The following is a 23,501-nucleotide window of genomic DNA, read 5'->3' on the forward strand; positions in this document are numbered from 1 at the left end:
GAATGGTGTCAGAGTCATGAGAAATCGCTTTAGAAAAAAAAAAAAATACTGGTAGGAGGTTTGGATGGATATAATGTACTGGAGAGAATACCTGACCAGTGCTTTGGCCCTGACATGGGCTGGTCTGCCCAAATGTCTGTTAAAGAGTACGATTTGGGATACTTCACAAATATCAATTACTAGCATAGCTTAAGTGCATTTTATTTGGCATTATTTATGTGTTTTAAGAAGTTCTGCTACCTTTCAGTCTGTCAAACGTTTGTCTGGATTTTTTTTATTTTCGTATTAAATAGGTCCTGCAAAGAAAGGAAATCCATGATAAACAATAATAGGGGGAAATCCCCATAACGCTTTAAAGGGTTAGAAGTAATTTTTCTTAACCCCTTTTGACAGATAAGCAAAGGACTGGAAGGTTTAAGTGACTTGGTCAAGATCACACAAAAAAGTGCTGGTGTCAGAACCGGAAATTAAGCAACATGACGCCAGCACACCATTTCTCCATCGTCCCATGCATAGAACAGAGACAGAATGAATATACATTGCACTAATTAAGGAATAGCTGCTGCCAATATCATCACACAATTTTAACCTTAAATGTATTCAGAGTTTGTGTTTCTATGTCAGTGAGTACTCTCTCCAACCAACAAACTAACGTAGATTTTTATATAAAATTTGGCCACAGTGTTACAAGTTACAGACAAGCGGCCATAATGACATGTTTAAAAGCATTTGGGTTTTTTTCTCTTTTTTTTCTAGTTTTTCTTTCCTATCATCTGTCATAGTGATAGCAGAAGAAATGTCAGTGAACATTAGTAAACTTAAAAAGGAGAGTGTTCTTAGTACACATTTTCTTTTTAAAACTCTCACTTGCTTATCAGGCCTCTACTTTGTTGCCTGAACTGATTTCTTTCATTTTTCACTCCATGGTAGGATCTGAGCCAATATGACTAAATAAGTTGTCTTTACTATAAATAATGTTCACAATGTATATACTATACAATGTGTACTCATTCCTCTCAGGCGTACTCTACTTATGCACATAATGCATGCATATGCATAATGCTAATAATAAACCGTTAAGCAATACAGCATGGTACACACAGGATTCTAAATGTGATAAACCATTTCATGTGCAGGACATACCAATTGTTCTTTCTTAAAAATCCTACCTTACTATTTAAGTATATAAAGATGTTTTGCCCAGTTTAAGTTGGCCAAACATTTGCCTGGAATTGTTTTTGAGTGAGTTCATGTTAATTCACTAGCATTCATAGGAATTAAAAGTGTACAGTTCGGAGGATACCAGATAATAATTTTTTGGTGGCTTTTCAAAGACAACCGTAAGGTTAAAAGTCACTATAATTATAATTCAGTCATCAGTTGGAAAGCAGAGAATGTGTTGTGTTCCCTGCTCCATCCCAGCATCTAGTACATGAGACACTCAATAAATACTTGTTGAATGAATGAATGAAGCAATATTCCATCCTCTCACTTCATCTAAATAAAAGCATGAAAAAATGTGTCAAAATTGTATTCTTTAAAGAGTTAGGTGAATTTGGCATGAATGGTCAGAGGTAGAGAGAATAAAATGCATTATTAGGCCATCCCTTGTGTTCTACCTTTTCTTCCAAAACCCTTGGGTCAAATCCTACCCTCCCCAGGGAGCAATTTTCAAAGAGAAAGGTGGACTCTTTTCCTGCACTTAATTATTATTGTGCTCCTCATCAAACTGTAGGCCTTGGATTTCCATCAAAGCTCCGTGGTTTGTTAGATAGATAACCAAGTAGAAAAAAAGATCAGAGGCATAGCACCTGTCTTTTGCCCTCCCGAGATGCAAAACTTAATCAGGAAATAGCACCCAGATGCCTTCCAGCCACATTGTTTTACCCAGCTTTCACTGGTAACGAAAGAATCATGTTGCCACAAAAATCCCTCCAGCTCCTCTACAGTACACGAAGGATAATATTTCCTTGGAAATGAATTGCAAAAAGGCCATCCATGGTGCATCTTCTTTAATCACGCACACCCTGTATTAGACCAGGGGCAGAGGCAGTGCTGTGATCATACACCAACTGGAAATGTAGAGAGAGTTTTAACAGGTAGTAAAATCATAATACATGATTCAAAGGCATAAACCCTTTGTGGATTCACAACCCAAACAGGGACACCTAAGTGCTGGTGTTAGTTTTCCAATAACTGTTGACTTTGGGTGGCTGTACCTGTCAAGGGCAGCCCCCTGCCATGTTCCCTGGGGCTAAATTCACAGCCATCCACAAGCATGTCCGCAGGCCCATATTTCTTAGGGAGAACAGATGGTTAGGGGAGGGCCTAGACACAGAAGCAGATTTATCTTGTCAGGTTGTTATCTCCAGGTAAATGACCTTAAGCAGGTCACAAATGGTCACATGACAACAATGTGGTTCAGAGGTGTCCTGAGGTGTCCGCCATTCATTAACTCTTCCCTCTCAGGGTCCCTAGTGCTCCTTTTGGATAGGTAGATGGCAGTTTTACTATTGTGGCCATGTTGTGTGAGTGTGTGCTTACGTGTGTGTACATTTTGAGATAAACTGCCTTGTGCATGAATGCTAGTGAAGATTTATACACCTTCAAAAGATTTCATTGCTTTAACGTGCTGGTGAACATCTTGGAATTTTTTTTTTTTTTTCTCAAGTGATAGAAGTCTTAACTTTAAGGGGATAAATGCACCAATTTTATAGGTAGTCAAGGCTGAGCGTCAGTCCTGGTGAGGACCCCAATGTTCTAAAAAGCAGCTGCAGAGCAGAGCCTGCTCCTTGCCTGGTCACCGCACAATCAGAACAGCCTGTGGGTTCAGCGCTTTCTCCTTTATGCCTAAAAAGGCGTGGTGGCGAGAGAAACGAATGATTCTGTGTTTTGTTTGGCTTGTTTTGTTTTCCTGAAGGTCTTGTTTTCAGAACACGCTTCTTTCTTTGTGTGTGTTGTCTATGCATTTTGTTGCATGAAATACATGCCCTTTTGTGATTTGTCCCCATTAGAAAAGCTGAAGTCCTTGCCCTTTCAATACAGATCAGATTGTGTGTGCAGCCCAGCAGACCTCAGAGAGTCTGTGAAAGGCTGACCTAGTCATGCTTCAGCCTGGCAACTGTCTTGCTGTGAACCCCCGCGTCAAAAAGCTAAAGTTGCCTGCATCTGTCTCCAATTTTTTTTTTTTTCTGTTACTTTATTCCATTTGTTTTTCCAAATGCACCACTCTTTTTCTGAAACCATTTTGCCCAGTTGCCTCTCCACTGAAATGTTCCTACTTCTGTGTATTGCTTTTTCAGGCACTGGAACCCTGCATAGTCCCTAATATAGGTACAGAATGGGTGGCTGCTCTAGAAATGGTTTCAGGATTTTCTAGCATGCTCTGAATTTGTCTGATGTCGGGCCAACCTCTCAAGTGCATCCTGAGCCATTCTAGAGGGAGGCACTGACTGGAATGGCAGCCACTGAAAATTAGATCATGTAGCTTTGTTATTTAAAAGAAAATACACATATGTGCACAGATATGTGTTGTTTGATTTTATGAGCAAGGATGTCCTCCTGTACTTGGAGTTAAGACTTTTTTCACCATTTCTAACAAGAGCCTACTTTCTAGTAATGTCAAACATAATTTTCTAACTTACCTACTTGTCTAATTGTAAAGAGAATTAGGAAGGATTCCCCTTTAAGGATCATGGTGGACTAAATGTTGCCAGGAAGCTTTTCCAGCATAGTGCATGTAAAATACTGAATAAAATGAATGGGGGAAAAGTCATATTTTTAAATGCTTGGTTAGGCTGGTGGGGAAGTGAAAGACTGGCTCATGGTGCAGAAACAAGAGAGCAGAAAAAATGAAATGTGAGGGAAGACCTAGAGCATCCATCTGCCTGGCAGGGAGCAGGGTAGGTTAATGGGCCAAAGCAAGACAGAGCCCAGCCTGGATGAGGAAGGAGGTAAACTGGAGACATAGTTCCCATCAGCACATAAAAGGAGTTCTCTCTCCCCCAGACCATACTCATGGGGGTGGTGGAGCAGGTAAAAAGCTGATCCACAGAGGGAGTCTTGGGAGATTCTATGCTTTTCTCAGTCTCTCTTTTTTTTAAGATTTTATTTATTTATTCATGAGAGACACAAAGAGAGAGGCAGAGACAGGCAAAGGGGAAGCAGGCTCTCTATGGAGAGTCCGATATGGGACTCGATCCCAGGACCACAGGATCATGCCCTGAGCCGAAGGCAGACATGCTCAACCACTGAGCCACCCAGGCATCCCCTTTCTTAGTCTTGGTTTCTGCTGAAAGGGAAGCAGATTGAGAAAAAACATCTTCAGGAAGAATCCATAGCCATGAGCCTGTCTTCATCGAGTATAGGGGCCAGAAAATTCATAGAACTGCTGTGGTTCTTAACTCCTTGAGTCAAAAGTTTGAAGAGTCACAAAAAAAAAAAAAAAAAAAAAAAAAAAAAAAAAAAAAAACCAATACTTTATTATTCTACTTGTATGAGGTACCTGGAGATGTCAGATTCATAGAGGTGAACAAATGGTAGAATGGTGGTTGCTGTGGTCAATAGGGAGGAGGAGTAGGGACTTGTTCAGTGGGTACGGAGTTTTACTTTTGTGAGTGAAGGGTTCTGGAGTTTGGTTGCACCACAGTGTGAATGAATGTATTTAACACTACTTCAAAATGAGTAAGATGGTAGGTAAATTTTATATTATGACAGTTTTACCACAAATAAACATGTATTTTCATTTTTAAAAACTGAGTTTAAAGTAGCCCCAGATTGGTAGTGCCCCTACTGCCTACAAGTATAGGCAAAATATCCAAAATAAAGAAGGTTAAAACCTTAAGAAAAACAAAAACAAAGAGAGGACACCTGGGTGTTTCAGTCAGTTAAGCATCCAACTCACCGTTTAGGCTCAGGTCATGATCTCATGGGTGGGGAGATAGATAGATAGCCCCAGGATGGGCTCTGGGCTCAGCAGGGAATCTGCTTAGGATTCTCTACCTCTGCCCTTCCCTTCATGCAGCCTTACTCTCCCTTTCTCTCTCTCTCTCTCTCTCTAAAATAAAAAAATTAAATGTTTCTAAAAAAATTCTATAACCTATTTACTTTTTTAAAAAGATCTATTTTAATGATCTATTTTCTTAAAGCTCTATCTTCCTATTTACTACTTCTCTCTCCAGCACAATCAATATGTTGCCTAGCCTATCAATTTGGTTTATAATATTAAGAACCAAAAACATTTGTTCCCAGGAACAAATGAAAAATACATCTTCATATCCATGAATCCCAAGCACACACAATAAAAAGAAATTCACACTGAGATAGATCATAGTGCAGATACAGACTCCCAGAGACGAAGGTGTTAGAAACGGAAAAGTCAGGTTACCTCCAAGGAAGCATATTTAGGTTCAGCCAGCTTATGAACAGCAATAACGTTATTGAAAATGGAGTATCTTTAAAGTGCTTAGAAAAAGTAAATTTTTTTAAAGATTTTATTTATTTTTCGTGAGAGACACAGAGAGAGAGATTGACAGAGACACAGGCAGAGGGAGAAGCAGGCTCCATGCAGGGAGCCTGATGTGGGACTCTATCCTGGGTCTCCAGGATCAGGCCCTGGGCTGAAGGTGGCGCTAAACCGCTGAGCCACCCAGGCTGCCCAAAAAAGTAACTTTTAAGTAGAATTATCTGCTTTAATTAATTATTATAAATTATGTATTCTATTTAATTATCTCTTATGAATGAAGGAATGAAGTGAAGACATTTTCAGACACATTATGTTCTAAGTATTCATTACCAGAACAGACACACAATTAAGGAACTTCAAATTAAGTATCTTATGAAATTCAAAGATAAAGATCTGAGATGAAGAGGGAATGGTAAGCAAAGAAAATAGCAACAGAAAGGCTAATCTAAATATGCATTGAGCATCTATATGTTTTATGATAGTAAAATAATGTCCAATCACTGGGTTTAAGAAAAGAAAATAAGCACAAAGCCTGGAAAAAATAGTACATATGTCAGACGGTGATTTAAGGTGAAGGATTCTAAAGTCTTTGTATTACCAGGAAGGTTGGTAAAATATGCATTATATTTAAAATTTGGTATGTTAGATATATGTGTTACATTTTCTATTATAACCACTGATAGGATAGAAATAGTATAGATACCTTCCAAAGTGTTAAAGGGGAAAGATAAAATAAGTTGAAAAAAGTCAATAAAAGAAATAAGAAAAGATGACATTAACTATGACAAAAAGAAAAAGTTGGGGGGTGCCTGGATAGCCCAGTTGGTTAAGTGACAGACTCCGTTTTGACTCAGGTCATGATCTTGGAGTCATAAGACTGAGCCCTGCCTCAGGCTCCGCACTCCGCGAAGAGTCTGCTTGAGATTCTCCACCTCTCCCTCTGCCCCTCCCACCACTCACATGTGCTCGCACACACTCTCTTTCTCTCAAATAAGTAAATAGATAAAATCTTAAAAAAAAAAAAAAGGAAAAGTGGAACAAATGTTTTAGTGAGTAGTCAATGTAAATAAACTGAAGTTTTCATATAGAAGAAGACACTGGGTAAAACCCAAAACCCAGCCACATGCTCCTTATATAAGACACATTTAAATTATAAAACTAACATAGAGAGATCACTATAGTCACATTAATATCAGATAAAACGGTCTCTAAAACAGGAAGCATTACTCAAATTACTAGGGATAAAGCAGCTCAATACATCAATACATGTTGAAATAAATTTTAATTCACTAGGAAGGTGAAACAACTTGTATGCATGTGATAGCGGAGTTTCAAACTGAAACCTGTACAATTAGAAACTAAAAAATCCACCATAATAGATTTTAACCTACTTCTTTTTGTAACCAATAGATTGAGCAGTCACAAAGTAGGAATATACAATTTTGAACATGGTTACTAATGTAATCTAATGGACCTATAGAAAGCATAATAATAGCAGAATACAATGCTTTTAAGAAACTAAGAAATATTTATAAAATTTAAAAATGTATCTTATCTTACTTATTTACATGATATATATCACACTGTTTAAAAAAGTGAAGAAATCATCCTTCTTGATTAAAGATGCTACATATGTTCTATATCATACAAAGTAACATTATCAAGTACATTATTTTAAATTTGTATGAACTTACCCTAGATCTAACAGCATATGGTAGAGTCAAGTTCTCATGTTTTAAGCCACCCAGTTTCTTATAATTTGTTATAGTAGTCATGGGAAACTAAGACTACTACTAAACAAATAATATACCCATTACTATTATGTTTTTTTTAAAGATTTATTTATTTATTATAGACAGTGAAGCCGATTTTTATTTTGAAATAAAAATCTCAAGCAGATTCCACTCTCAGTATGGAGCCCGATTTGGGGCTCAATCTCACAACCCTGAGATCATGACTTGAGCTGAAATCAAGAGTCAGATGCTCAACCGACTGAGCCACCAGGTGCCCCAGTATTATGGTTTATAATTGCATTTTCCAAATTTCCATCAGTCGCAACAGCAAATTTGAATATTTACATTTTCTCAGGGTGAAACCATTCACTTTCCCTTCCCTTTATATTTGCAGATAAATTTATCACTCCAACTACTGACAAATACTGAGCATATAGACTTGGCAACTACTATAATATCAGACCCTGAGGCAAAGAAGTGAAGTAAACAGGGACAGTTACTATGAAGGGTTATGAAGGATTAAGTAAATAAGAAATGATATACACAAAAAACCTAGAACACTAACAGACCTAGAGTCGGGACACAAAAATGGCAGCATTGACTTTTATTAACATCTGTTGTAAAACTTTATAAATACTATCATCCAGGTGGTTAGTAGTTTTCTGTAGGTGATTAGTATTTCATTAATCTGATGATATTAATTTGATCATTCATAATCATCTGGTGACTTGAACTACTTTGGAGAGAGTCTGCTTACCTATCAATGTGGGACATAACTGTTTTGGAGATGTCTACGCCTGCTTCTTGCAACACGCGGATAATCTGAAACGGTGCACTTGGATGCCTTCCAGGATGAATAATAACAGGACAGCCCAGCTGAGCCTGGGCATGAGCTGTTGCTTGAAGAATCTTCTTCTCACTCTCAGTTAGAGGCCAGGAGCAACCAATTTCTCCAATGACGCCACACTTGATAGTAGTTCCATCAGCTCCATGGAGAATTTCATTAGTGAGGACATCAGTAAGCTAAGGAAGAGCGGGAAAGAAAATACATTATAGGCTGTGGAATTTATCAACCCAGAGTCACCACAGTATGTCATTGGCTTTATTCCTTTGGTCAGTCATTCTTTAAAAAATGTATTCGCCATCCATTCCATTAATATTGGTCAATGAGAAAGGCCAAATCTCTAATTCAACAAGTTATTCTAAATCAGAGATTCAGTAATATCTTACTGTGATTATTTAATAAGAAATTTGTGGCTTTAAGAAGCTGTAGGGGAAAAAAATGTGATTTCATGAAAGTACATTCAGATGAGAAAAAATGTATAATTTCACCTAAGGAACATCTAGAACATAAAAAGACTGCCCTTGAACATACGTCAACTGTATCAACTAATCCTTTAATTCTCCCTTATTGACGCAGTCCTTAAGCTCATACAGCATAGAGAATTCACAGCACGCAATACTAATATCACATTTTTTGGTTCGTGTGTATATTACTACTAGAAGTGGTTGGGAGCATGTGTAATAGCTGACTTCAGGATAGTCCTCAAATAATAATAAGCATGTAAAAAGATAGAGGCCCAGTTGGAAAATAATGCAGATAAGGTTTTGAAATACAAAGATTTTAATGATTGACTGAATCTTTGCAGACTGTGGCTGACCTTCTATGCCTGTCAAGCAGGCAATGGAAGATACACACAAATATAGACAATAGGTATAAACATGCATAAACACATACAGGCATGCACAGAAGAGCACATAATTATTTCTTTTTATCTCTGAAAGATTTCCTTCCTTCTGCCCATTCTTGCCTAAGATCATATGATAACAAAAACAGGAATGATTTTCTCCTACCCTTCCTGTTTTGTAAAAGAAGGAAACATATTCGCCAATGTGCCAAGTCTCTGCCTGCCAAGTCTCACCCTACAGTGAATTTTTATTGCTGGTTATTATAAAATCCAGAAAGAAAATTGAGATTACATAACTGGGATTTATCATGGAAAAATGAGGTTTACAAACAGGCTGTGGCACCATTACTGAGCACATATACAGTATATCCAAATCTAAATGTCAACGCTTTGGATTTTCCCGTGACCAGTGGGTTAAGATCTCCTCCCTGATGCTTCTTTTTCTTTATGAAATGAAATGTTCCTAATTTTGGGTCCCAACTGGCAGATGTCTTTGCTAGCTAGCAAATTTCTGTAGCATGCCCAGCTACCTCTGAGTCTGTGACATTCCCCAATGGAGATGGCATGTAGGGATAATCCAACGTTGGAAGTTCTGGCCTTTCTGAATTTACGCACAAATATTGTCAAAGACCTCAGGGCTTCTCACCTGCTCCACTGACATGGCTCTGGTCTCTGGAGAGTGAGTTGCATCCACATAAAACCCAGCTCCAGATATAATATGGACACCAGTCTCCTCTGCAAACCACTTTAGAGTCTTCACGTCTCGGCTAATCCCAACAGTCGTGTTCTCTACCAGAGCCCCTCCACCTTTGGCTTTGAAATTCAACAGTTCTTCCCTAACGGCTTCCGTCTCCTGATTCAGCTGAAGATTCTCTTTATGGGAATAAGGGTTTTTTTGAATCCAAAATAAATTTTTCATCATAATAGGTTCCTTGGAGATAGCTTCATAACATGGAGGAGGTGGGTAGTAAGAGCAGTCAAAGGTCATCGTCAAATGTTCATGGGTCAGAGTACGGCCCAGTTTGCTTGGCTCTATGAGGCCCAAAACAGTTTGGACTTTCCCACTTAAGGAAGACATTTCCGATGATACCAGGAGATTCTCTGAAAAGAATGTTTTCTGGAGAAAAAGAAAACTAGAGTCAGAAAATTTAACACACACATAAATTCTGTCCATAGGGGCTGGGAGGCTGTTGAAGGTATACCTGCGTAAGGAAGAGAATCAATGAAACTAGAGATATGATCCCACTTATCATCCTGCCAAAGCCAGAGTCCGTCTCTAGTAAATTGTTTAAGCTCACTGCAGCCTTAAGTGACATGCATGGTGTTAAATGTCCCCTGGCCATTTCCACTGGGACTCCTTTGCCTGATTTAATCCCAGCCTCATCTACTGAAAATTTTTCTTGGTATTCACTGTTTCCTTTTGCTTAATTTTATCTCACTAGTCACAATGATGCTTCCTTGGTTAATTCAACAATAATCTCCATTTTTTAAAAAAACTACCCATAATTAATAACTTACACCAAAAACAGCCTTGTATCAGAACTTTTCTCATTTGTCATTTTTTCAAATGAATTAAATATGCTGAGGCTACTGATCATTCCATTGCTCATTCACTGTCCAAGTGAACAAACTTCTGTTGAAAGTCCATCATGTGCCAGAAATTGTAGATATAAACACATGTAGGACAAACATCTCTGACTTAATGATTTCACAGATTATTCCCCCCAAAAAATGGGGGGGCACGCCTAGGTTTAATAATAAAAGAACAAGAATAAAAACCTCTCTGCTCTGGATGTTTTCTTTTGTCTAGGGCTCATACTCAGAAATACTTCAAAAAAGCAAAAATCCAGGGTGCCTGGGTGGTACAGTTGGTTAAGCTTCCAACTCTTGGTTTCAGCTCAGTCCCTGGAACTGAGTCCCCTATCCTAGGGGTGGTGTGTAGTCCATGCTCAGCAAGGAGTCTCCTTGAAGGTTCTCTCTCCCTCTGCCCTTCCCCCTTTGCTTCCTCTCCCCCTCTCTAAAATAAATAAAATCTTTTTTTTTAAAGAAGCAAAAATCCTTCATTATAATAAAAGTGACTATAATTTATTGAAACTGAAATTTGCTGTCTCCAAAGAGTAAAAACCTCTCCATTTATTTTCATTTGTAACACCTACCTACTAAGGGTTCACCATGTTTCCATCACTGACAACAAAAACCCCAATTCCAGAGCTTTCATGTGTCCGTATGTTTCCTAAATGAAGGGATTCTATTGGAAAGAAGAAGGCACAACTCAAAGTATGAAGACAAACACCTTCATAGCCAAGAGTGAACCCCCTGCCAGAAACAGTGGTCTACACAGAGCACTAGCCGCTCACATTCGGAGGATGGTGACAAACTCCCTGGGAACCAAGTAACAGAAAATGCCTTTGCTGTTCCTTAAAAAGACATCTGAAATCATTTTCCCCACCTCCCTGACCTTCTGAGCATGAGTTTTCTTACCTGTAAATTAGAATAACAATTCTAATAGTTCCTAGACTATCATAGGAAGTCTTAAAATTAAATGAGATACCACAGGTAAAAAAGGATACCAGAGGTTTGGCACCCAGCCCATAAGGTCACCGAATAATAGCTCTGTTCTGCTAGTAGAAGGAAATACTATGTATTCCCTAGATTTTTTTTTCCAGAGGAAGTATTTGGTTAGAGGGGAGATCATTTAGGGGAGCAATTCACAGCAGGTGTAGTACATTTAAGAGACAAAGTGAAAAGAGACCCGAGTTGGGGGGGAAGGGAGCACCAAGCTAAAGGCAGTTTTACGTCAATCCACAGCAAACATCTGGAACCCAGGAATGTGATATATATTGGTCCATAATGTTAAATAATTGATTTCCACTGTTTGGCAAAGAACGGTAGGACTTGTGGCTAGCCTGGCCATTCATTTTTGGTTGGTGGTGCTCTTCTGCAAGACAAGCTTCCATCATCTAAATAATTCACTTGGTGACAGAAGCTGACATCTGTTTAGAGTCACTATGTAGCTGCCAATCACTGCACAGGGCAAGGATTTTCATCGATGATGTCTAGGACCTCACTGTTCAGTGCCTTATTCCCTGTTACCAAGACCAAGGAATATGTAGCTAGTTTATTCTGCTGAAAGAAAACCACAGTTCCATTAATAATTGATTCAATCTCCATATGGGTTGATTGACTCTTTCCTTCCTGTTGGCTCATGGGGGCCAGAAATTTGGATGAAACTGATGAAACTTGATCACTATCACTGTGTGTCACCTATCCTTCATTTTTTAAGAAGGAAGAAAACAAACAAATAATATTAGCACTTTTAGGAGAAAAGTACCAAACTGCATAGTTAATTGATAAAGATTTGAAAGAGCAATATTAGGAAGTTTCAAGCTCACAACCTGTGAATCTGTGGGGGAAAAAAAAACCCACTTAAGAAATGTCATCTCTCCTGGGAAATTCCTCAGGCAGAGCGACTCTGCTGCCTCCTGTGATCACAAACAATGTAACCCTGCACATTAGCTTTTTGATAATTTTTATACATTTTTTCTATGGTACAAGAGAAAAATAACCAGCACTCACAATATTCTTGTTTGAATTCCTCCTCTATTTAAGATATATACATGGAATGGAAGTGTTTATGTAATAGTTCTATCCTTTTGCCTGCAGGTCAGTTTGCAATAAATTTAGGATGTGATGATGACTTTGTAATTTGATTTCCTGAAGTCAGACCCTGAGAGGGGAAAATCAAGTAAATTCCATTAAATTATCTGCATTTCAAAAACAAAAACAAAAACAAAAAACAACAACAAAAAAACCCCAATGTAATCCATACTTAAAGGATGAGACTGGATGAAAGAAAAAAACCTGTAGCAGACGTGGCTCTAAGCTGGAATGTGCCTTTCAGTTGGATGGAATATGCATGGTTGCTGCGCGGCGGCGCGGTTCCCACAGGAACAAGGTGGCTCTTCCACCCACATTCAGCCTGAACATTTGTTTTCGGCTCAGGTACCAGCAGAGGGTTACCACTCGCCTTCCACCATGGAGGTAAGGATTCAGAGTTAGGAGGATGGTAATGGGCACAGAGCTGCCCGTGCACAACTGTACATACAGGAGTGACCCGCACCAAAAAAAAAAAAAAAAAAAAGCAGGCTTCAGGCATTTTGCAGGGCATCCGCGGGAAGCGTGAGGTTGCACACACCTGCAGCACAGGCAGTGGGGAGAGCCAGCAGAGCTGTGAACGCAGTTGCCAGGAGCCTTGGACCTCAGGTGGGAAACCTGAGCAGAGACACCAAGGCTAGGCTGCAATCGCCGGACCGCCGCTCAGAGGAAGCAATGCTGCTAATCCCAGCGGGTACAGACGCAGGAAGGAGCACCAAACTTTAACGGAAAAAAAAAAAAAAAAAAAAAACGGAGAGAACCAGTAGTTCTATAGTATTGTTAGTAGTATTGAGCTGGAAACCAGAGACAATATGTAGGATGTGTCATTTTTGAAAATCTATGCATAAATTAACTTCTATAAAATATAGAGCAAATTTGCCAAACTGTTGAAGATTTGGTGGTGGTGGGTGGGTAGCTTGGGGGGTAATTTTGGTTTTGTTTCCCCGAGATACTTGCCACAGTTATTTCACCCTGGCCATTATGCTTATTTATGATTTTTTATGATTTGTGATTTTTCAGTCTCCCTGAGTTGAATATTCATTTAGGTTACATTTCCCATTTCAGAGGATAGGACTTCCTGAAAATTTTACATATGAATGAGTGTCCTCCCAGATTCCATAGACTCAGTGCCTCTCCCCTGCCCTCGCCTCCACCACACCTGGTCCTGGACCTGGCTGAAGGTATCTGCTTTGCAATTTTAGATTCAGTAGTCAGATTGGCAAGGTGATGTTGGGTGAATTGATTCTCAGCTCACTTCCTCAAGAACTGTGTAAGTTCGAATCTCTCTAATAAATCCTGTTCTATTTCACCTCCAGGTATTTTCTTTCCCTGATCAAACCCTACCTGACAAAAAAAAAAAAAAAAATATATATATATATATATATATATATATATATATATTTATATATATTTATAGGAAAGCATTTCAGAGTTTTATGCAGAGAAAATATGAACTGAATAACTAGCAGCCCCACGGAGAATGGATGAGGGAGGAGGGCCGGTGTGCCTGCAGAGACCAGCAGGGTGTTGCTAGAATCTGGGAAAAAAAATCAGGTGCTGGCTTGGTCTGAGAGGACACCAGGGGAGATGGTGAGAAAGCAGAAGCAGTAAGAGATACTGGAAGTTTCTAACTGGACTTGCTGGTGCTGTAAAAGTATCCTCCAAGTAATGGGCTCCTAAGAAAAAACTGCCTTCTGGTGCAAATATGCTGGTGCTTCTATCTTTTATGGGTTGTATCACACAGAGCAGCAGTAGTCTATAAACACTGCACTTAGAGCTGACATTTGATTTGTGACCAAAATATTTTTAAAACCACATAATATTTTTTTTAAAGCTTGTTTGAATACTTCCATCATGTGCAGGTTCAAACCTGTGGCATGTCTCCTCTCAAACAGCATTGGTCTGGTGGCTGAACAATGGCGACACGATTTCCTCCTCACACCCGGTGCATGTCCACTTGCCCAGTTATTTATGGTTATATGGCTCTACTCCATGGAGATTTATAACTTTTCATATTAAGCATTGTCAAAAAATCAATAACCAAGCCTGCACAAGGAGAAGGAAATCCAGCCACTTCAGTACACAGAGCAATAATGGGACCCAGCAAGTTCTTAAAACTGTGACATAAATAAAACAAAACCACTCAGAGGTGCAAATGAGCAATGTGAATCTTGTATTCAGAGGAAAATGGTGGGTTTCATTCCCAGCTTTTCTTTTTTCTTTTTTTTTCTTTTTTTTTGCCTTTTTCTTTTTCTTTCCTATTTGATTAAGGAAGTTGGAGAGACATCTGAGGTATTTCCAAATTTCAAGTAACAAATATGAAGATGGTGATGAAGATGTACCCAGGAGGGCGCCTGGGTGGCTTAGTCAGTTAAGCTTCTGCTTTTGGCTCAGGTCGTGATCCTGGGGTCCTAGGATCAAGTCCCGTATCGGGCTCCCTGCTCAGTGGGTAGCCTGCTTCTCCCTCTCCCACTGCTTATTGTTTCTGTCTTTTTCTCTAATATTTTTTTTAAAAGTATAAATTAAAAAAAAAGATGTACCCAGGAAATGACACTCCTGGACAAAGGCATTCACAGGTGGGTGCCTCCCCTGGGTTGGTTCAGGCCTTCCTGGTCCTGAGCAACTTGATGTGAACAGTTGATCTAAAAGGATAGGTCAGTTCAGTCCAGTAATTTTTAAGGTCAGCAGTCACACTAGGCTGCTCAACTATTGGGATGGAACTTGTAGCTTAATTGACTTTAGTTTTAAATTTTTTATTTTTAATTGAAATACGGTTGACATACAGCACTATATTAGTTTGGGTGTACAATCTAGTGATTCAACAATGATATACATTATGAAACGCTTGCCATGATAAGTGTAGTTACTTGTCACCTGTCATCATATTATAATATTATACAATATTACTGTATTCCTTATGCTATATTTTTCATCCCTGTGTTTTGTGGCTAGAAGTCTGTGCCTCTTAATCTCCTTCATCTGTTTTGCCCATCCTCCCATGGCCTCCCCTCTGGCAACCACCAGTTTGTTCTCTGTGTCTATGAATCTGTTTCTGAGGGGATCCCTGGGTGGCTCAGTGGTTTAGTGCCTGCCTTCAGCTCAGGGTGTGATCCTGGAGTCCCGGGATAGAGTCCCACCTCAGTCTCCCTGCATGGAGCCTGCTTCTCCCTCTGTCTGTGTCTCTGCCTCTCCCTCTCTCTCATGAATAAATAAATAAGGTATTTTTTTTAATAAAGAATCTGTATCTGGTTTTGTTTTTTAGATTTCAGAATAAGTGAAGTCTATGGTATTTGTCTTTGCCTTATTTACTTAGCATAATGCCTTCTAGGTGCATCTAGTTTGCAAATGCCAAGATTTCCTTCTTTTTTATGGCTGAGTAATATTCCAGTGTAACATATCTTTTTTACCCACTCATCTCTTGATGGACACTTGGGTTCCTTCTCGAACTTGGCTATTGTAAGTAATGCTGCAGTAAACATAGGGGTGCATATATCTTTTTGAATTAGCCTTTTTGTATTCTTTGGTAAACACCTACAAGTGTAATTGCTGCATCAGATGGCATTCCTATTTTTTAGTTGTCTGAGGAATCTCCATACTGGATCTCTATTCAGGTCAAAATGCAACATAACTCACTACTTGTCACAGTAACATTGGAGCTGAGACAAGCACGATGCTGTCCAAATGCTGTCTACAGAACTGACCTTTATGGGTTATTTCACTTGAAAAAAAACAAGATTTAGCTCATCTCAACCCCTCATTCTCAGAAAAAGTTTCCACACTCACTTCTGTGAGAATGTTTGATGTAAATTCCTTGATTTTACTACTAGTATAATCCTAGGAGTGGAACATGTAACAAGTCACAGAATGCAACGATCATACCTTATTTTTCCTCAGAGAAAGCTCTCTATACTGAAGTTAATTCTCAGCTTTTCTCTCCCATGGATTCTTAGTACTAGATAGCTCGAAGAAATACCAGTATTTGCAGCAAATTGCATGGCTGGTCCTTAACTGCATTTAGTCACTTAAAGAGCTTATGACTTGTGTTGCTTTTAACTCCAGGTGAATTCATGTTTTAAACATATAAAGTGTCTATGTTCCTCACACAATTATCTGGAAGGCTGTTCTTGAAGTGGGTTGATTTAGTTACAAGAACAGTAGGTTCAGTCAAGAGTTCTTGGCCCTTCCATTAGATAGCTGTGTGATTTGGAGCAAGTAACTTAACCACTCTGAACCTCTTTACCCATCTATGAAATGAATGGGTTGGACCAGATGAGTTCCAGATGACATTCATTGTTCTGTTATATTCTTTAGCTTGAAATGTGTAATGACCTTCCAAAGATCATTCAGTGAAGAACATTCATCTATCAATGAAGGTGTACTTCAAGACTGGTTTTTAAAATGTGTATTTGCATACACATATATATATGTGATGAGAATGAATTTCATTCATTACCTATCAGTTTTACTCATTACCTAACAGTTTCATTCATTAACTATCAGTGAAGGCTGTAATTATTAAGAATTATTTTAATGTATAGTTTATATACATGTGAATACATGTACACATGTACATGGAATGAGAATGAATGGGTTTCCATTGGAGATCCTTCTCAGTTTATTTTATTTTAAAGATTTTATTTATTTATTCATGAGAGACACAGAGAGACAGGCAGAGGGAAAGACAGGCTCCTTGCTGGGAGCCTGATGTGGGACTCTATCCTGGAACTCCAGGATCACGACCCGAGCCAAAGGCAGATGCTCAACCACTAAGCCACCCAGGCACCTGATCCTCCTCAGTTTAAAAGAACTCTGGGAAGGATGGCTGGTTTGAAAGAATCCTCAACTTGGCTCCAATGTTTCCTACCCATGTAACCGAAAAATTTAAAAATTTAAAACATTTTAGAATTTACCATTAGTTTCCTTACTTGAAAACTGGAATCATATCTGCCATGTAAGATTTGAAAACAAATAAGGTGATACCTAAAAGCACTACCTAAATTATAAATCTCATGCAAATGTTCAAAATTATTATTATACACTGAACTTTAAATTATTTTCCAAACATTTGCTGAGGATCCTTAGGCAAATACACCGGAACTTGTTCTTTGACAAAGCTAATTATAAGGGGCTGAAGTTTATCAAATTGAGGCTGTAATCTGCTTATAAATGCACTCCTTCACTTGAGATCTGTGATCTTTAAAAGCAGATTGACTGTTACAATTGACATCACAGCTCATTAGGCTTTAGGAAATGACCCACTAAAGTGATTACAGCTCTAGGGGGTCCTCATTTTCCACGGGCAACTAGTACTAGAAATGCCTTTTTAAATGAATGTACTTAACACAGTGTGTTAGCTGGTGTCCATCAATGGCTTTCAGTGAATGGTGCCTTCCAACATTCACATATTTGTGCAGCCCCCTTCCACGTGGAACCTGAGCTGGTTCGTGACGTGCATGAACCTACAGTGTGTGGCGCAAGTGATGCTATGTGTTTGGGACCCAAGTCTTTGGAAGTCACTTCTGCTTTTGTGACTCAGGAAAACCTGAGCCGCAATGTAAGAAGTCTGGCTGCCCCTCATGTGGAGAAGGAGAGGCCACATGGGGAGTGAGAGAGCACATCACCCCAAGGTCCCTCTTGAGCTCAGCCTTATGACTGTCCCTGAGAAGGTACCAGACCCATGAGTGAGTCATCCTGAACATTCTAGCCCAGCCAAGAACCCACATGACTGCAAGCCCAGCTACAGGCAACCTGCAGAATTCTGGGACATAATAAAATGGTCATTTGAAACCTGTGGTTTGGGCTGGCCTGTTTCACAACAGTAGATAACCAAAATATAGAGAGACCAACATCACATAAGAGGTTATATTAAAAGACTGGTTCAGGTCATGATCCCGGGGTCCTGGGACCAAGTCCCACATTGGGGACTTCTCTCTCTGCCTGCTTCTCTCTCTGCCTATGTCTCTGCCTCTTTCTCTGGGTCTCTCATGAACAAATAAATACTGTTTTTTAAAAAAAGATTTCAAATTAGAAAATAAAAGAAGTATTATAAAAATAAGTCATAATTTTAAAAAATAAATCATAATTATAAACCTGTCCTAATTCTAGAACAAAGAAGTAATTGAATGTTGGATTTGGGGGTAACAAAATTTTGTGATATGACTTCGTTCCTTGACTTTTGCACCCCAGTGGCAAAAAGGTTATTTTTGCAAAAATACTTCTGAAGGCTTTATCATTTTTTTTTACCAGGGTCCTCTAGTAAGCAGCTGCTATGCAACCTATTCTTTTGTGAAGCACTTATCCTGACGTACTATCTGTGCCAGCTTCTCCTCTGGCATTGACAAGCGTCTAACTCTGTCACATGCTCCCTGGGCTTTGTATGGAGTTTTAGCTTTCCTCTAGTATCACTTTCATCAACTTCACTGCAACTTGTCTTTTTAAGGTTTTCAGTTTTATTTTGCAATCTACTTGCATCACATTGCTTGATACCTATCAATATTTACAACCATCAACCAGACAGAAAGAAATAGATGCTGAGATGCTAGGCAGGCACAGAACTTCGCCCAGGGAACTAGGAATGCTTGAATGGAAATTGGTTGTCGAGTGGTCAGTTCCTCAGAGCACAGATGTGGTTTATCTGAGTGACCTGTTAAGCAGGGGAAGGGATGCTCCTAGTGACTGTATCATGTGAGGTAATCGGTAGTGTGTTCTAGCACGTATCACGTGGTACCGCATTGATCTGGTAAGGGACTGGTCTCTGTTCCATCATGTTCTCTCTGTGTGTTATGTGTGTGTCCTTTGTGTTAATATAGTATCCAGCGTTTGATTTTCATCTGTGAACCTGAACTGCACTGAGTAGAGTGAAAAAGTAATTTGTTTATGCCTTTATTTAAGGATGAGGGAGTCAAAAGTTTCATTCTGAAATGAATAAATTTGCCATTAACTCGAAAATCCCAGTAAGATTAAAAATTTTCTTTCTTTCTTTTCTTGGTTGAAGTTTGTAAGTGGAACAGGAATTTCAAATAAAAAAACTATACCCCAAATCCCTTTGGGCTAGGATATCCCACCAATAATTACGGCTTCTTTTATAGACAAAGGTGACAATCTAGTTTAAAATATTCATTTTTAGTGATAAATGAAGAAAGCGGTGGCTACGTGCAGAAAATTCTCATGTCTACATATTAAAACTAAAGCATGATGGATCTCTTAAAAATAATTTCCAGAGGATGCAACATAATGGAAAACTGCCTAAATTTCAAAAAGCTGTCCAAATGTCCAAGTATCAACTAACTAGGATATCTCTTTGGAATTACTGCTGCTAGATAAGCCCTAACACACAGCAGGGGAGAGGGATGCTTGATTTTAATTTTATGTGAACAATACTAAATAATAAAAATATTTTAAATGGTTGCCACATTTAAAGAACTCAGCATTACTGCCAACAGTGTAAACAACCATTTGAAATTTTTCGGGATTAGAAATCTAGCTTTATGCTTCAGGGAAAACAGCACTCCCTTTTAAATAGCAAGTTAGTCCTAAAAGTGTCCAAAAGTCACATTGTGGGGGGATAGGACAGAAAGTATCAGTTGGGAGGCAGTTAAAACAAATCTGACCAACCAGTGCACTCTTTGGTTTCTGCGAGATAAGATAGATCTTAGTGAGTAGCGGTCTGGGGACCATGTGATACACAACACTGGTCAAAGTGCAAAGTTGCTCAACTTTTCTGGAACGCTGTTTAGCAATATGTAGCTTGAGTCTCAAAATGTTACTTTGCTGCGGTGGATCTGTCTTAAGGAAATATTTAAAGACATGTAAAATATATTTACGCACAATGATTTCATTACGGCATTATTTAGAATAGCGACCAAAATATCTCATAGTACGGGAATGTTTACATGTATAATGGAACATTATGCAAACGTTCAAGCTCTACTTTCAAAGACTATTTAATGATACAGGAAAATGCTCTTATTTTAACTTCTGAAACAGCAAAATACGAAACCGTATTTTAAGTACTATAAATTTATAGAGAGTGCATGTATCTACATATATGTAGAGCTTAACTAGAAATATTATGTGTATCTTTGGGTGGTAGAAGGAGCCAAAATAGATCATTTTTTTCTTCATTACAATTTAATGTATTTTCCAGGGCAAGTTTTTAAAAAATGTTTATCTACTTTCGTTTATAACCAGTAAAAGGGAGTAAAATGGGAAAAGATCATTTCACACCAGTATAAACTTAGTCAATGCTTATACGAATGCCACATGTGAAATAATAGAATACATATTTTGAATCCTCCATCTGAAACACAAAGATTCATGAACTCAAGAGCTATTTCAAATTCTTCTTTATTATCACAGAGTTGCTAATTTCCAGTCACGCCTGAGAATGGATAAGTTCGTGTGCAAATAGTTCTGATCAAATGTCATGTATTTGCAGCAAGTCTGGTCCACTTTGATTAAATTTGAGCTATTTTACCAAATACTTAATGGATTGATCTTTGCTAGTGGAAGTCCTGGAGCACAATGAGAATTTTAGAAAAGGTTCCACACTCCAAGCAATTCTTATCACAGTCAAGTCACTCAAGGACCAAGATCCCAATAGTGGATGTCCCTTTGTGTGAGGTTAGGCATGCAGATGGGGGATTGTCAAGGAAACATTTTATGGGAAAATGTTAGAAATTATGAAATGTGGGTCCTCGTTTATAAGTGAAAAAAGGGGGATCAAACGAAATAAGGTTTAAGTAAAAGATAAACCTCACAAGGACAAAACCATTAAAAAAATATTTTTCAAAGACAGTTAACAGCCTTCAACAGGTTAGGAGAAAAACAATCAGAAAAGATGAAAGAGCAGTATGATAGATTCAATAAATATTTATTGGCCATCCATTAAGTGTAAGACCCTGTGCTCTCAATTAGAGAGAACCCCCACCCTCACTGGGAGGCTGAGAAGCAACAGTGATACCTTTATTCATTCATTCACTAAGCTGACATTTCCTGAGCTTCTACTGTGCAGCAGGTGCCATGCAAAACACTTGATCTCTCTCATCGCAGGTTCTCACTTAAACTCTGCCAGGCTGATACTATAGGAGGAAGATGAGGCCAAGAAAAGGGAAGAAACTTATCAGAGTCACTGAGCTGAGAAGTTGCGATTTGAACCAGTCTGCTAGAGAATGCCAAATATCGATCGTGAACAGCACTTCCTAGAGGATTCCGTTAGAATTATCCAGATGAATTTATTAGCCTACGCTTACAATGATAGCCACCCTAAGTGGAGGATTACTACATGCCAAGCATGTGTAGTCCTCAGGCAGAACTTAGAGGCCTGCTTTGTCTACATTCTCTCCGACACTACATCTATCCAACTGTCTAGGTAAATAAATAAATAACCCAAGTGTCATCCCAGACTCCTGCCTCACCCACAAGGACTCGGTTTCTAAATGCTGTAAACACCACCACTTTATTTTAAAGATTTTATTTATTTATTCATGAGAGACACAGAGAGAGGCAGAGGGAGAAGCAGGCCCCCTGCGGGGAGCCCGATGCGGGACTCGATCCCAAGACCCCGGCATCATGACCTGAGCCGAAAGCAGGTGCTCAACCACTGAGCCACCCAGGTGCTCCACCACTTTATTTTTTAATTTTTTTTAAAAGATCTTATTTGCCTATTTAACTGTGGGGAGCAGCAGGCAGAGAGAGAAGCAGGCTGCCCACTGAGCACAGAGCCTGATTTGGGGCTCGATCCCAGGTCCCCGAGATCACGGCCTGAGCTGCAGGCAGATGCTTAACTGACTGAGCCCCCCAGGCGCCTGGCACCACCACTTTCCTGGCCCGAGCTTGTAACCTGGTCTCCCAGCCCTTCTGGTCCGCCTTCACCAAGCCTACAAAGAGCCCCCTCTTTCTGAAACACAGGTTCAGAGAGTGTCCCTCGGGGTCATCCTCGTCACCTCCAGAACCAAATCTGAACCTGGAGCCCGGCCAGGCCCCTGAGGCCACTCAGCTCCCTCTGTGTTCAACTGTAGGCCCTCCTCGGGCTCAGCATGTCCACACCTGCGTGAGGTCCTTGAATGTGCCTCTGCCTCTTATTTTCTGAGCTTACAGAGCCAACACACACCACCTTTTGCCTGTCCTAATTCTGCTGGGCTTTGAGGTTGGGGCTTTGGGGCCATTCTCAGCTTTCCCTGTTCTTGTTCCTTGTTGCTTAAGCAGTCTGGGTAACATGCCAAGTCGAGGTTCTCCTCTAGCCCTCAGACCTTTACCTTGAAACTCACTTCTTCTATGAATGGTTAATGTCCCTCCCTAGACTCTAACCTCCTGGAGGGCAGAGTCCAGGGCTCCTCGGTCTGTTCTCAGCCACCCACAGCGTCTGGCACATAGTTAATACTTAATTAACATGCCTAGGCTTGCTTGTGTTGAGCCAGCCTTCTTCCACAAAGGATTTGTGGAAACTTGCACAAAAGATGCAGAGAGTGAAGGAAAAAAAATGTTAAAGCAGGAGCAGGGAAATTATAAATCTAAGTAGCATAAGGACCGGAAAGGAGGAACAGGTTAACAGCTGTTGGCAAAAGGCTTAAAAAAAAATTGTCCTGGAATATTTATTTAATCAATTTCTGACTATAGATAATTCTGAAATCATAGCACGTTCCTTTTATGGCACCTCACATTATTTTCCTTGATCAAAGCAACCAAAAAATGTTATTAAAACGCTAGGAAAATGCTTTTCTGAAAGTTTTTTGGGCATGGGATTTTGAAGCCATGTTTGTTTTTTATAGCTTTCCCTTTATTTTTGCACTCCAAGCTCTCAGAAGATGCTAAACATGCCATTTTCGCTTCTTCTTCTGCGCCCAGCACAGTACTACCTAGGAATACATAAGTTTGTTTGTTTATTAACTTTCCCTTACTAATAAGGGCAAGTTTCTTTTTTTTTTTAAGTTTTTTTTTTTTTTTTGGAGGTTATGTCTACAC

The 23,501-nt window shown here is 39.3% G+C and overlaps 1 protein-coding gene across 8 annotated transcripts in view; it reads right to left on the reverse strand.

Annotated features, from left to right (window-relative positions):
* The window catches only part of PTER (phosphotriesterase related), a 144,036-nt gene that overhangs the window by 98,011 nt on the left and 22,524 nt on the right, over window positions 1-23,501 (reverse strand). For 6 of the 8 annotated variants that reach the window (XR_003136012.3, XM_035713416.2, XM_025445212.3 and 3 more), the window contains exons 2-3: window positions 9,532-10,002; window positions 7,955-8,220 (exon numbers count right to left, since the gene is read on the reverse strand). Coding sequence is in view for 7 of the 8 variants with exons in the window: in XM_035713416.2 (XP_035569309.1) it covers window positions 7,955-8,220; window positions 9,532-9,963 (698 nt within the window). In the remaining variant the exon portion in view is untranslated. Of the gene's footprint in view, window positions 1-7,954; window positions 8,221-9,531; window positions 10,003-11,041; window positions 11,134-23,501 lie in introns of all 8 variants that reach the window. The other 2 variants (XM_049097331.1, XM_025445210.3) reach the window with 1 other exon arrangement.

This window comes from Canis lupus, chromosome 2 (assembly GCF_003254725.2).
Source record: "Canis lupus dingo isolate Sandy chromosome 2, ASM325472v2, whole genome shotgun sequence".
Taxonomy (NCBI): domain Eukaryota; kingdom Metazoa; phylum Chordata; class Mammalia; order Carnivora; family Canidae; genus Canis; species Canis lupus.